This window comes from Tachypleus tridentatus, chromosome 13 (genome assembly GCF_004210375.1).
Source record: "Tachypleus tridentatus isolate NWPU-2018 chromosome 13, ASM421037v1, whole genome shotgun sequence".
Classification (NCBI taxonomy): Eukaryota; Metazoa; Arthropoda; class Merostomata; order Xiphosura; family Limulidae; genus Tachypleus; species Tachypleus tridentatus.
In genome coordinates, this window is record NC_134837.1 from 25,933,760 (window position 1) to 25,948,998 (window position 15,239).

At 34.9% G+C, this 15,239-nt stretch overlaps 1 protein-coding gene across 1 annotated transcript in view; it reads left to right on the forward strand.

The window, feature by feature from the left end:
* Window positions 1-13,564, forward strand: part of LOC143238938 (uncharacterized) — a 29,943-nt gene extending 16,379 nt beyond the window's left edge. Inside the window, exons 3-4 of the mRNA XM_076479594.1 lie at window positions 5,205-5,476; window positions 10,231-13,564. Coding sequence (XP_076335709.1) covers window positions 5,205-5,476; window positions 10,231-13,161 — 3,203 coding nt within the window. The 3' untranslated portion in view covers window positions 13,162-13,564. The remainder of the gene's footprint in view (window positions 1-5,204; window positions 5,477-10,230) is intronic.
* Window positions 13,565-15,239: the final 1,675 nt, after the last annotated feature.

Genomic DNA, 15,239 nt, shown 5'->3' on the forward strand with positions numbered 1-15,239 from the left:
TGCCTGGCCATTTTACAAGCGTGAAGTCCGAAGTTAGAAAGACACGTAGTGTTCATGACGAGAACTGCTTAAATTTATGAATAATAAAACATTATGTTATGATTAAATAGAGTATTCATATTACGAAATATCGATACATAATATGTTATAATCTCAGTTTTAACAATCATTATGCAGGTCAGTGGACCCACGCTAGTCGCTCTCAAAACAATTTAACAGTGCTCTTGAACATAGAATTAAATTTTAGAAAATGTCATGTGGTGTTTTGTTTGTTTGTTTTTGGAATTTCGCACAAAGCTACTCGAGGGCTATCTGTGCTAGCCGTCCCTAATTTAGCAGTGTAAGACTAGAGAGAAGGCAGCTAGTCATCACCACCCACCGCCAACTCTTGGGCTACTCGTTTACCAACGAATAGTGGGATTGACCGTCACATTATACGCCCCCACGGCTAGGGAGGGCGAGCATGTTTAGCGCGACGCGGGCGCGAACCCGCGACCCTCGGATTACGAGTCGCACGCCTTACGCGCTTGGCCATGCCAGGCCTCATGTGGTGTTTTACTCATTATTTTGTTCTGATTTACATTATGATATCATACGAAACCAGAGGGCACTGAGTAGAGACCATACCTCCATCACACAGCATTGATTGTAATCTGCTCTCAAAAAGTACCAAGAATGTGGCAGTATGTCTTTCGTTGTTGACAGACGCGGATCAGCTTTAAACAATGAGCAATAGTATCCTATGCATGTCCAGCAAGTTTCATCAAAATCCGATATCGAATGATGTGTCATAAAACAAAACGATTGTGAAAAATCGGTACTCATATTAATAGGTAGGAATTTTCGTGATGACGAGAAACTCACTTGAAATAAAAATCTATTCTAAAGACGGCTGGTACGGGTATTAAAACATTAATTAAAATAAAGTACAGAACAACGTTTCGACCTTCTTAGGTTTTCTTCAGGTTAACTTTATCTATTTTCGTGACCTTTCTGTGACATTGACCTTTCATCCTCGCCCTCCGAAAGTTAGTCACTTCTAATTTTGGTCATAATATAGATATATTCCAACTTTCATGTATATCCATTTAACCGTTTGTTGTTTTTTTATGTATTTCAGACAAGTTTGTTTATTTTTTAATTTCGCACAAAGCTACATGAGGGCTATCTGCGATAGCCGTCCTAATTTAACAGTGAAAGACTAAAGGGAATGCAGCTAGTCCTCATCACCCACCGCCAACTCTTAAGCAACTCTTTTACCAAAGAATAGTGGGATTGACCGTAACATTATAACATCCACACGGCTGAAAGGTGTTTGTTTGGTGTGACGGGGATTTGAACCCGAGACCCTCACGTTACGAGTCGAGCGCCCTAACCACCTGCCAATGCCCGGCCATATATTGCGCATACACAGGGTTAAAATAACCTCCGTACACTTCAGTGACGGAAGTAAGAACTTAGTTTTTGAATAAGTAATCTAACTGAATATTGTTTAATTGACCGAAGTTTCTACCTTAGTTTATCACTTTCCGCATGGATTTGTCATGTTTTTATAGATATTTTCTGCACTTAAACAACTTTTCCTTTGTTTTTCATTTATCACCTGTCTTCTCAAGTGCGGCTTTAAGTTCCATCATTAAACTGTTCTGAATTGAATACGAAGAACTCGGATTTTGTGAACCTGAAGTCTATTATAAATAAACCACCTACACAAAAGCTGAGGCATTTAAAGAACATTTACAAAACGTTTTAAAACATCTAATGATCATGATATTGTCAGTTATCACATTATGTATACAAATAACCTTATTAAACAAAAAAAATTCAAATCTAATTTTTGTCTGCACACACACATAAACAAACAAACGTGAAAGATATTAGGTTGCTCAGAAATGAATGTTGTTTTTGAACTGCGAAGTTTGGAAAAGTATAAACCAGTGTTGTGAAACATGTTTTAATCAAAGTAAGCAACATTTGCTTCAACACACTTTTGCCAACGTGTAACGATGCTGTTTATGTTCCTGCTGTAGAAATCAGTTTCTATGGTCGATGAACTTCCTGAAAGCTTCTTCTGCAGCTACCTGGTTTATTGAACAATAAACTGTCAAATTATCTAAAAAATTAAAATCTGTAGGGAAAAGGTTTGGGAAATAAGGTGGATGAGGCAAAACCTCGATTCCCAATTCGTTTAATTTTCAAAGCATCATTTTTGACAGGTCTCATAATGCCGATTTTGTTGATTTTCAGTCTGCCCATATAAAACCTACTTATCCAACTTTTACGTCAATTTCAATCGCACTCAGATGGTTAGCAATGTTTGAATTGCTTGTGCCTAGCTTTTCTGCAAGCTCACGTACTGTTGTCTCAACTGCTTCCTTTAATGTGTTTTCATCTAAGGATGGATACCTTCCACGACCTTCGTGGTCTTCAAGACTTTCATCTCCTTTGGAACCAATGCCGAACTGTATGTTCAGAAACAGATCCATGGCCTAATACCTGGTGGTAACCTTTCGTCCAAGTTTGAAGTCGTAAAGGAAAATCAGACGAAAGTCCTTCTTGTCCATGCTGTCTTGGGAGTTACAAAACTTACTCTGAGTTGGAATAGCAGACAATTAAGACACCTTGTAAGCGACAAACGTTGGATTAAACCAACCAACCAACAATAAGCTACTCAATATTCAGCTTCTAAATGTCATCGTGAGAATCCCGACATTTATTTTTGGATAGCCTAATAATACACACACTGGTCACTTATGTTTCAATAGAAATAACAACAACACAGGTTTCAGAAGCAATAAAACAAACCAAAAACAAAGCACCTAATGAAGATGGCATACAATCCATCTTACTCAAAACAATACATCAGATATTGCTTAAACATCTCACGACAATATTTGATTTCTCCATAACATCAGGGTACATCTTCACCTCTTGGAAGCAAGCAATTATTTTCAGATTCTAAAAGAAAGAGAAACCAGCAAATAAACCACAGAAATACTGACTAATCAGCCTGATCAGATGTTTAGGCAAAATTATAGAAAGAGTTATAAGTACCAGATAAAATACATACGTGGAGAGAAATTCAAAAATACCCAAAGTATAGAACGGTTTCACAGAATTTTAGGAAAAAACTGATTATTTAGTTAGGCTAACTGAAACCGTAAAAAATAGTTTTATTAATGCACTGTCACATTTTTTTCTTGATCCGGAGGAAGCTTTCGATAGAATTTTGCACTCAAGTCTAAGATTCTGAATATTATAGGAGCCAGGAATTACTCGCTGGTTGTCCAACTTATCAGATAATAGAAAATGTAGAGTAAATGTAAAGTATTTTTTTCCTTAGACGGATGCTCTTCAGGGAGAGCTATTTAGCTCAATACTCTTCATAATGTATGTAAGCGATATGCCACTAGCTCACACAAATTTCTGTTGTGCTTTACAGTTCGCGAATGATGTAGCAGTTTGGAAAAGTTTCCAAACTTCCTTTATAACAGCCAGAAATTTGTAATCCATGACTGGTATTATAGCTGAATACTGCCAAATGAAAGGAACACTAATTAATGTACCAATAGCACACGTTTTTATGTTCTGAAATTCCAATAAAACTCGTAAAACCAAACCTAGATGGAACCCTTTCCAGTCTGCTATATCAGCAAAATTTCAAGTCCTTACTTAAGACTCGAGAAAAAAACCGGAAAGACACATGTAAATTAACAAAATCTAGAAGCTGGTTAAGAACATCAGGCCTTTAACTGGAAATAACATAGATACGTCACCAAAAAACACATTAAAAATCTACAAAATATACGTGAGGCTGGTAATCGAATAAGCCTGCCTGGCTTTTGTTAACTTACACTATACATGATAAAACAGAAATTACAAATTATATAAAATTCATTCCTCACTACAGCATACAAAGTTCCACTCATAACAAGTTCAGTTTTTCTTACACACTTATGTAAACATACAATAACTCTACGACAGACTTCTGAATAGATCGGTCGTCTATTTCCAGGGAACCCTAACCAGAAACGAACTAGTATGTTCACTAGATTGCTATATTATACATATGTGTTATAAGTATAGCAATCAGCCACCTACTGCTAGACTTATTTAACCATATTATTTGTATAGTGACATCCGTATTCCATATGAAGCATTTTGTTTTTGTTTGTTTGTTTTTTAATTTCGCGCAAACCTAAATGAGGGATGGCAACTAGTCGTCACCCCTACCGCCAACTCTTGAACTACTCTTTTACCAACGAACAGAGGGATTAACCGTCACGTTCTAACGTCCCAACGACTGAAAGACTAAGCATGTTTGGTGTGACGGAGATTCAAACCCGTGCCCCCACATTACGAGTCGAGCGCCTTAAACGCCTGGCCATGCCGGGCCATCCATATGAAGCAAAGTGTGTGTCAGTATGAATGCTCAATGGTAAACATAAATATACATGACCCTTATAGGAGTAATGTAATTATAATAGTGACTTACATAAGTACTGAACTCTCATTTATGTGATGTTTAGCATTTAACAGTGTTTTTAATTTAACGGTGCCGAATTACACGGGGTTCACAATAACATCACTGATGCGGAAAGAAGAGGTCTACATAACATTTAACCTTTCAAGATCCTGATTATGATCTAGTTCATTTTATATGTTAAAAGTTTTAAATAGTTGTTTGTTGTTGTTTTTGAGTTGTAAGCAGTGTAAGAATAGAGGGAAGGCTTCATCACCACCAACCGCCAACTCTTCGGCTACTCTTTTACTAACGAAAAGTGGGATTGACCGTCACATTATAACGCCCCCACGGCTGGGAGGGCGAGCATGTTTAGCGCGACACGGGCGCGAACCCGCGACCTTCGGATTACGAGTCGCGCGCCTTACGCGCTTGGCCATGCCGGGCCTAAATAGTTGTAAGTCTTTTAATTAAAACTCTATAATCAAACGTCGAACAATTATTCTACATTACGTTTGGTTTTAAAAAATTCTATTCCTAGTCATGGCGGTACTAAAGAAAAACATGGACATACAAGAAAATTTATTCATTTTCATAAATCACGAATCAATGAACACCAGTGGTTGCATTTTTCTCTGAGGAACGTGTATCGTTTAAAATAATTTTCTTTCATATCTAATGAAAATGCAACGATTGAATTTAAAACTATAGTTATTGTTTAATATTTATTTTCATTTTATAGGGTCACGAGTTGCTGCACTTATTACGAGAGATGATACATCAGCCTACCTAATAAAAGACAACATTGACAAAGAAAGTGTCACGGGTATGGTCCGGTTGTGGATCTGGTTATACAAAGCAGAGTTTGAAATAGCAGTACGAGACGTTAAAAAAATACCAGTGTGGATGACTGATTCTGATAATGTGAAAAGTATTGAGAAATCATGGCATGAAATCGAGATTTATTTAGCTGACAAAGTCAAGAAACTAGAATCGGGAGAAAAGTATTTCGAGGTAAGAATTTATGCAAAGCAGATAATGAATTAATTGTAAGATACCTAGAGCGGTATGAAAAATCGGTTAGATACATATGTATTACTTTATATAATTGATGACAACCAGTTGAAGGGTTGATTGTTTTCTTATAGCAAAGCCACATCGGGCTATCTGCTGAGCCCACCGAGGGGAATCGAACCTCTGATTTTAGCGTTGTAAACGCGTAGACATACCGCTGTACTAACGGGGGTATGACAACCAGACACAATAACAAATTTCAAATATTATTACAAGTAATTAATAGCAATTAGCGCATTATGTCTTATTCAGAAGTATGCCATTGAAGACCGTATTCTATTATGAACCATCTAGTGGTTAATAACAGGAATTGCCGCCTTAGAAAAAGCAATCTCGCCTGTAAAACAACATTCAAAATCTCCTATTGCAATACTAAAAAACCCACACAATTAAAATTAGATTTTAGGCTACTTTCAAAGGTCAATGGAAGGTAAATCACAGGTGAAACATCAACATTTTTATATTTCCAGCAACAGAAAATCGATGAAAGTGCTTGAGTTCAGCAAACAGTTAATATTTTGTGTGTTCCCCTTCTGTTTTAATAACTACAGACAACCTTTGAGAAATTGCTATAACATTTAATCAAAGATTCCAGAGGGCTTTTACTTTAAATGATTCTAATACACTCCCAAAAGGTTCTTTGGAAGACACTTTTAATTTATCAAGTTTTTGATCTATCAAATCCCAGATCCGCTCAACTGGATTAAAATCGGGGCTTTGTGGGGTCAAAATTTTGTCATTTTAATGAATACATCATTTTTTTCGTTAACTAGGTAATTTGTGCTTTGGCTGAGGACATTATCTGTTTGGCAGTAGAATCAAATATCAATAATATTCAAACCACTGAGTATACCATCAGGTACCAGTATCTGATGGTACTTGCGCTGGTTCATTATTTTATCTATTTTGCATATATCCCCTTTAACTTCACCAGAAAAACACCCCCAAACCATCACACTGCTTCCTTCATGCGTCATGGTACGTGATCTGTATTGAGATAAGTATCTTTCACCTTTCTTCCGCCGAAGGTACGTCCTAGGTTTTAAGCGAAATATTTCAAAATAATAAAGTATTTTAAACTTGGACTTACAATTTTCTAGTAATCAGCAGTCCAGTTTGTGGTTTTTAGCAAATTTCAGTCTCTAGATAATATTTGGAGATCAAAGTAAAGGTGTTTTTAACAGATACATGACAACATGTCCCATTCTCTTTGAGTTTTCTTGATACTGTAGATCTGAACACTTTTTTATCATTTGGTACATTGTTGTTTATCTCATGCTTGAGATCAGTGGTAGTCTTCCTTCTGTTTAGAGAACCCGCGGCATGGCCAGGTGGGTTAAGAAGTTCGACTCGTAATCTGAGGATCGCGGGTTCGAAACCTCGTTGCACCAAACATGCTCGCCATTTCAACCGTGGTAGCGTTATAATGTGACGGTCAATCCCACTATTCGTTGGTAAAAGAGTAGCCTAAGAGTTGGCGGTGGATGATGATGACTAGCTGCCTTTCCTCTAGTCTTACACTACTAAACTAGGGACGGCCGGCGCAGATAGTTCTCGTGTAGCTTTGCGCGAAATTTAAAAAACAAAACACACAAACCTTCTGTCTCGAAAGCTGCATAAACAAAGATACTTAACATTAGTGTCACTGAGTTTAAGTGTTCAGCCTTTTCTTTCCCTATTTTCAAATTCCCGTGTCTCTGTTTCACGATTTATGGTGTACTTAACAGTGTTTGGGAAGCATTTGAAGACTGTAGTAACTTGTCAGAGAGTCCAACCAACAACACATAAAACTTTTATTCAATCTCTCTACTCTACGCTTTTTAGGCTGTAGAATGAGAACTAAACTTAATATATAATTTTAGATAATGTTTTTATCAAGGTTTATTCGTGGAGTGTTATTAAATTGATTTCTTCCAGCATATATCTCCTTGATAGCTTTTTTATATATTTAATAGAGTGCATTGGGTACCATGACACTTATTTCAGACCCTAAATTTGGTCAGTATGTTCAATCAAGCAGAACCTTTATATGCCCTTGGTTACAAGTATGTTGAAATTCTAAAAAAATAAGTATTTTCATCCTGGTTTATTAAGTTGTCAACGTGGATCAGTAAAGCTTTGTCATAGTGTTGAACTTTATTTTCTGTAATGTCACAGAATAATTATTCCCAAAAAATGGAAAGAATTACAGAATATTATCTTGTATTAACAAATTTAAAATCCAGTTTGAAATATTTTATTCGAAACGTAGGTTTTATCTCCGGCGAAAGAAAAGTGAAAGATACGTCAATGCATAGCACCTACCATGAAGTATGGGGGATGCTATGTGAAGGTTTGGGGGGTGTTTTTCTGCTGAAGCTACAGGAGATATTTGCAAAGTATACGGAATAATTGGACAGTGAAAGTACCATCAGATACTGATCCATCATGGTATACCTAGTGGTTTATGTATAATAATTCTACTACCTGAACGATAAAGACCCAAAATACTCGTCAAACCTATGCAGAAATTATTTAGCTCAGAGTTGTTTGAGTCAAATGATGCAATGGCCCCCACTGATCACAACTCAGATGAATAGATCTGGAGAGTGATAGATTAAAAACTTGACAAATCAGAAGTTACTTCCAAATAAGCTTTATGGGAGTTTAACAGAGATATTTGAAGTAAAATCCCAAAGGAAAATTTCATTAAATATGTTTCAACAATGTCTTAAAGACTGTATCCAATTATTAAAACAAAAAAGAGACACAAAGTATTAACTGTTTGCTGAACTCAAACACTTTCATTGAGTTTCTCTTATACTAAATATGAATATTAACAACATTTCAATATTTCACCTGTAATGTACCTTTCAGTGTTCTTTGAAAGTAGTTTGAAATAAGTTTTAACTTTATTCTAACACAGTTGCTCAGTACTCTATAAACAAAAATTGTTTAATTCATATACCTACATATAAATATATATAATTACAAAACTAGAATATGTAAAAAATATCATTAAAAAAGATAATAGAGATAATATATCATAGCCATCAAAAGTAAAAAAACAAGGTATTAAATGACAAATCTTTATAAAGTTGGAAAACCTTGTATCAGATAATGTGTAATGGAACATGTAAATATTACTGCAAAAAGAAATCTCTGTGAAGTTGCAAATAGCTATTTTGGCTGCTAGCTAATTATTATTGCTATATTGAAACATTAGAAACAAGAAGTTATAACTTTACAGGGATTTCTATTAACAACAATTTTTGTTTGTTTTTTTACTTATTACAGCTTTTCACACTATTTGTTATTGAACTTCTTGTTTTTTCACATTTTATGACCATGACTTCCGACCAATATTCTACTCTTTCAAAAAATAATTTTTGATATGTTCTAATATATAACAGTAACTTGCATTAAAATAAATTATTCTTTGCAAAAATTAATATCTTTTCCTAATAATACATATGTGTAATGTAAATAGAACTCTTTTAAGATGGATAAAAAATAAAAGAAGTCTTAAAAGTAACAAATGTTGCACTGATATTACTATATAGATATGTTTTATATGAATAGGAGATTATGGAAATGTATGTGATTTTTAACATTAATGTCCAGAACAAGTACAGTGCAATAGGTGAATTGTGACAACAATAAAAGTGTCTTCTATGTCTTTGTAATACTAGAATCTGTACTATGTTATATTTAAGTTATTTCTTTCTCAAAGATTACTCGATCCGGTTCACCTGTCCGATTGAAGCTCATGAGATTTTTGTAAAAATATTTTAAAATGATTAATCATTTCAACCAGGAAAATACGTATTAAAAGTAGCTAAGAAACTGAAGTGTGTACCATGTAACTTGAACTTTCATTATCGTGAAAAACCGAGTACTTTAATTATGAAAATTTGCTACCAGTCAATCACACAAGTCTATTATATATATCATTTCACAGTTTAAAGTTTTAATGTCTAATGAAGTCTAGTTCGGAAGGGCGTCGATTAATGGTGAAAATGGCGGGTAAAGCTTCTGAAAAACAAGAAAAATGTATTTCACTCTTTGTAGCCGTAGTTGTGAGAACATTTATCATACAAACTGGTTGATTATAACATAGCTTTAATAGTTAAGTTTTGAGTTTACTTACTGATTAGTTATATTACTTTAAAAATCAGAGCTTCTATTTATAGCTAGTAAGACTTGTTTTAAAACAGGTAAGACGTTTCGATCCCAGTGTGATTATAGTGTACTCGATAATGATCGTACCAGTAATCAAAACGTCTTATCTGTTTTAAAAATAAATCTTACCAACTGTAAAGCCAAAATTTATAATATAACATATTTTTAACCCCTGAAAACATGTAACTCGTTTCTTATTATAAAACACCTATAATACATTAATAATATTATTATTCAGGTTAAAGAATGGCTTACAGTCATGGAAAAAAACAACGATTTGAAGAATCATTACCTTGGAATCTGGTATAAATAATTATCAAAGTTAGTTTTAACATTGATTAGAATACACGAATTGTACTAAAATAAATAAGTATTTTACCATTCTCACTTAAGACTAAGACCAAATTAATAGTGTTTGATATGATGATTTCTTTTCCTTTTCAAGATATGGCTTCACGGCAATGCACCATTTTCACTTAATACTACGACCAAGAGAAATGTATTTTTAAATGTTATTTTCTTTTCTTCTAAAGATATGGCTTCACGGCACTGTCTCAAGAGATCCTGAATCAGTTGTCGCAGTATCAAAGATAGAATACTTGAAGCCTTCAACAACAACAGTAAACACAAGTAACAAAGATGAATTCACGAGCTCAGCTACAGTTAACAAAACTACATCAGATAATAACCTGTATGAATCAACTTCCCAGCAAACTTCATCTAGTGATTTGTATGTTAAAACCACAACAATAAAACTGACAGACATGAACTTACACACTACAAACGAAAAGCACAAAACTACCAATAGTATTAAGTACACTACAAGTACGCCAAAAATTTCAACAACCACATTTACAAATTATAACAGTGATGAAGAAGTCACGACATATAAAGCAACTGAGGATAATGGTATTGGAAAGACGTCTATAGCCCCATCTACAATCGATAGCAATTTTGGAAAATCTACAACACATAGACATACAGATGTTAACAGGAATGAAATAACTTTGTCAGTCAAACCGACTGATGATAGTGGGAATACAAAACCTACGCCAGGAAAATCTACGGACAGCAGTGAATACGGAAAAATCACACTAGGCAAAACTACAGACAATCATAAGGGTTGGAAAACTACAACAAACAAATATACAGGCGATAAAGAAAACAGAAACACTACACCAAACCACGGTACTGACAATAATCAAGATGGAAAAACGTCTTTAAGGAAAACTACTGAAAACGTTAAATATGGAAAAACCACGACAGATAAACCTACTAATGATATTGGAAAATCTACATCAAATACTGGCACTGTTGTTTCTACTTATAGTGAAACCGCACCAGACAAACCTACTGATGATAATAGAAATGCCAGAAGCACATCAAACAAACCTACTGATGCTAATGGAGATGATGAAACTTCTTTAAACAAGTCTACTAACGATGTTGCATATGAAAAAACTACGTCCGATAAACATACTGGTGATAATGGAAATGGAAAATCTACGCCAAATACTCCTACTGATGATGAACGATATGGTAAAACAACTCCAGGCGAACCTACTGACGATAGTAAATATGGTAAAACGACAACACACAGTTATACTCATGATAATGGAAATGGAAAAACTACACGAAATAAACCTACTGATGATAATGAAAGTCCCATGCCAGACAAACCTACTGATGAAAGTGGATATGATGAAACCACGCTAGGTAAAACTATAGATGACAATCGTGGTTTGAAACCAACATCAAACAATAATACACATGATAACAGAAGTATAACAACTACGCCACATAAACCTACTGACGATGAAGAAGATGGAGAAATTTCTTCAAATAAATCTACAAACGATACAACATATGGAAAAACTACGTCTTACGAACCTACTGACGATAACCAAGATCGAAGCATTTCTTCGGATGAACCTACTGATGACGCAAGAAATGAAGAAACTTCGCCTGACAAATCTACTGATGATATTGGAAATTCTACTCCAAAAACTGCTATCGATGATGACCAACAAACAACGCCATACAAACCTACTGACGACAGTAGCTATGGTGAAACAATAACACACAGTTATACTGAGGAAAATGGAAATATTACACCAACCAAACTTACTGATGATACTGAAAACCCCAACCCAACCAAACTTCCTGATGATACTGAAAGCCCCAACCCAAACACACCTACTGATGATAGTGAAAGCCCCAACCCAAACAAACCTACTGATGTTACTGAAAGCCCCAACCCAAACAAACCTACTGATGAAAGTGAATATGATGAAACCACTCTAGGTGAAATCACAGATGATAATCGTGGTTTAAAAACAACATCAAACAATAATACAGATGATAATAGAAATAGAACGACTACGCCACATAAACCTACTGATGGTAATGAAAACGGAAAAGTGTCTTCAGACAAATCTACTGACCATACAACATATGGAAAAACTACGCCATACAAACCTACTGGCGATAATCGACAATATACACCAAATACACCTACTGATGTTTCTACCTGTGATGAAACCACGCCAGAGAAACCTACTGATGGTGTTGGAAAATTTACTCCTGAAACTCCTATCGATGATGACCGAGATAGTAAAACAACGCCATACAAACCTACTGTCGATAATAAATATGGTAAAACGACAACACACAGTTATACTGATGATGATGGAAATGGAAAAACTACGCAAAACAAACCTACTAATGATAATGAAAGCCCCGTACCAGACAAACCTACTGATGAAAGTGAATATGATGAAACCACCCTAAGTGAAACCACGGATGATAATGGTGGTTTGGAAACAACATCAAACATTAATACAGATAATAACAGAAATACAACAACTACGCCACATAAACCTACTGATGGTGATAAAGATGGAAAAGTGTTTTCACACAAATCTACTAGCAATACAAGATACGGAAAAACTACACCATACATACTTACTGACGATACTGGAAATGCCAAAAGCACATCAATGAAACCTACTTTCGATAATCTAGGAGATGAAAAAACTTCTTCAAACAAGCTTACTGACGATGCTGGATATGATAAGACCACCACAGATAAACCTACTGATTATATTAGAAAATATACGACAAATAATCCTTCCGATTATGATAGATTTGGTAAAACGACGCAAGAAAAAACTACTGACAACATTAAATATGGTAAAACGACAACGACAACAGCTACTACAAGTGAAAATGTAATAGCTTCTACCTCAAATGAGCCTGCTATAAGCTCTCAGGATAAACCCAGGAGCTATATCAATTGGTGGCAAATTATCTTATTCAGTCTGTGTATGTTTTTGTTGCTAACTTTGTGTGTGTGTTGTATTCTTGCTACTCCATCATGTCGAAAGAAAAGAGATTATCCTCGTGTTAAATATTTAGGTAAAGATGAAACTCCTTTGATAGCTTTTCTCCCTTATGAAATATAATTATTATCTTTCAATCTGCTCTAAAGCAGATTAAATTACTTGCAAACTATTGAATATAATTTTTTTCTCGAAAGGACGCATTTAATGATGACAGCTGAGTAAAAATACACAAATTATAGGTGGACCAACTTAAAATTTAAAGGATTTGTTGTTTTGAATTAAGTACAAAGCTACACAATAGGCTATCTGTGCTCTGCCCACCACAGGTATCGAAACCCAGTTTTTAGCGTTGTAAGTTCTAAAGGATTTGTAGATCGTAAACTGTTATAATTGTATGTATTGGTTACTATCTGCATTGTCTATGTATAGTGAATAATTTGATAGTATTACATCAAGAGTATTGTATGTTGATGGCCAGTTCTTTTCTTAAATATTTTCTTTGGTTTTATTTTCTAATTTCTTTGTGAGGATGAAAAATAAAAAAAAAAAATGTTTTGAAAGTTTCCAGTTGTGTTTATATATATGCGGGTGTTGATGTATATACTTATGTATAAGAAAATATACAGCATTTACTAACCTAACTATAATCATATTTATGGCTTTAAAAATATTATACAAATGATATCTTACAAGTATTGTTGTACCAGTTCAAAAATTTAAAAATTAATAATTCGTTAACTTTTCAATGTTGGAACCAAACGTGGCTACTGATCCAACAACATCGGAATTGTTTGTTTGTTTGTTTGTTTTGAGTTTCGCGCAAAGCTACTCGAGAGCTATCTGCGCTAGCTGTCCATAATTTTTCAGTGTAAGACTAGAAGGAAGGCAGCTAGTCATCACCACCAAGCGCCAACTCTTGGGCTATTTTTTTACCAACGACTAGTGGGATTGACCAAAACATTGTAACGCCCCGACGGCTGAAAAGGTGAGCATATTTGGTGCGACAGGAATTCGAACCCGCGACCATCAGATACGAGTCGAATGCTTTAACCCACCTGGCCATGCCGGGCCACATCGGGATTTAGGTCCTTTTTTGGACCTGGGAAGGTCAGGTGCAATCTTGACGCCTTCCTCCCACATTATGGGTGTAAGAAGAGATTAAAAAGTGTCTTGATGTGTTAAAGTAAGAACTGAGTTCCGTTTTAGAGTAGTGTAGTTTACATCTTGTCCGCATCAGAGCCTTGTTTTAGGTGTGTTTAATAGCTATAGAGAGTTGTGTCGTTGTTATTTTACTTGTCATGTATTCATCCATAGTAGTAGTTGTTGTTTCATCGGTCGTTTGTGTTGGGAGTGATGCCGAAAAGATTGACGTAAAAATATTTGAAATTGTGTTTAATTTTGTTTCTTACTCATGTGAGAGTCGTTTTGAGTTTCAAAACTGTTTTACAGACATTCTCTAAATAACTGGGCTTTTCGCACGTTAGTTTATGTGGTTTTGTTACCCTGTAATAGTGTTGGGTAATATTTGGATGTTTTTTTTTTTGTTTTGTGTATATCTTTTTGGGTGGTTCCAGAAATTTTTATGGATTTTGTTCTTCGTTTAAGTATCCCAGTTGTCTCGTTTTAGTCGTTCAATTTCGTTTCTTATTTTACTATGAAGTACATTTATCTGTGGTTTCAGTGTTATATCTCTTGTGTTTATGAATAGTCGACGTATTCTGTGTCTTTCTTTAATCAAATATATTATGTTTTTTGTGGGTTCCATATTTGTATTGTTTTTCTGGTTTTGTTGCTTTAGTATAGCTGTTTTTTCAGCGTTGGTAATTCACTCATCTATTACGTGACAATAATCACCTCTGTCTCGAGAGCACGAGACATTTCTTATGGTTGATTTCGTAATAGTTCATCCAGTTTTGTATTACATTGCCGTCAACCTGTTTTATTATAACTAAATTTTTGCTGGGGTTATTGGTTAGCTATGAGAATGTCAAGCTGTGGTGAAAAAAAAGTGTTGGGTCGGTGACGTAATACTGTTGTTTAGTCGACATGCGCATAAGGCGTCATTGAATGTGAAATATTCCAGTTATAAATATAGTTAATTATTTAAACAGATATTATTCCTTTCAATGACAGAAAGTTTTCATGTCAAAGGTCAAATAAATAAAATGTTGTTACCTACTCTTTCCCGTCTGAAAATA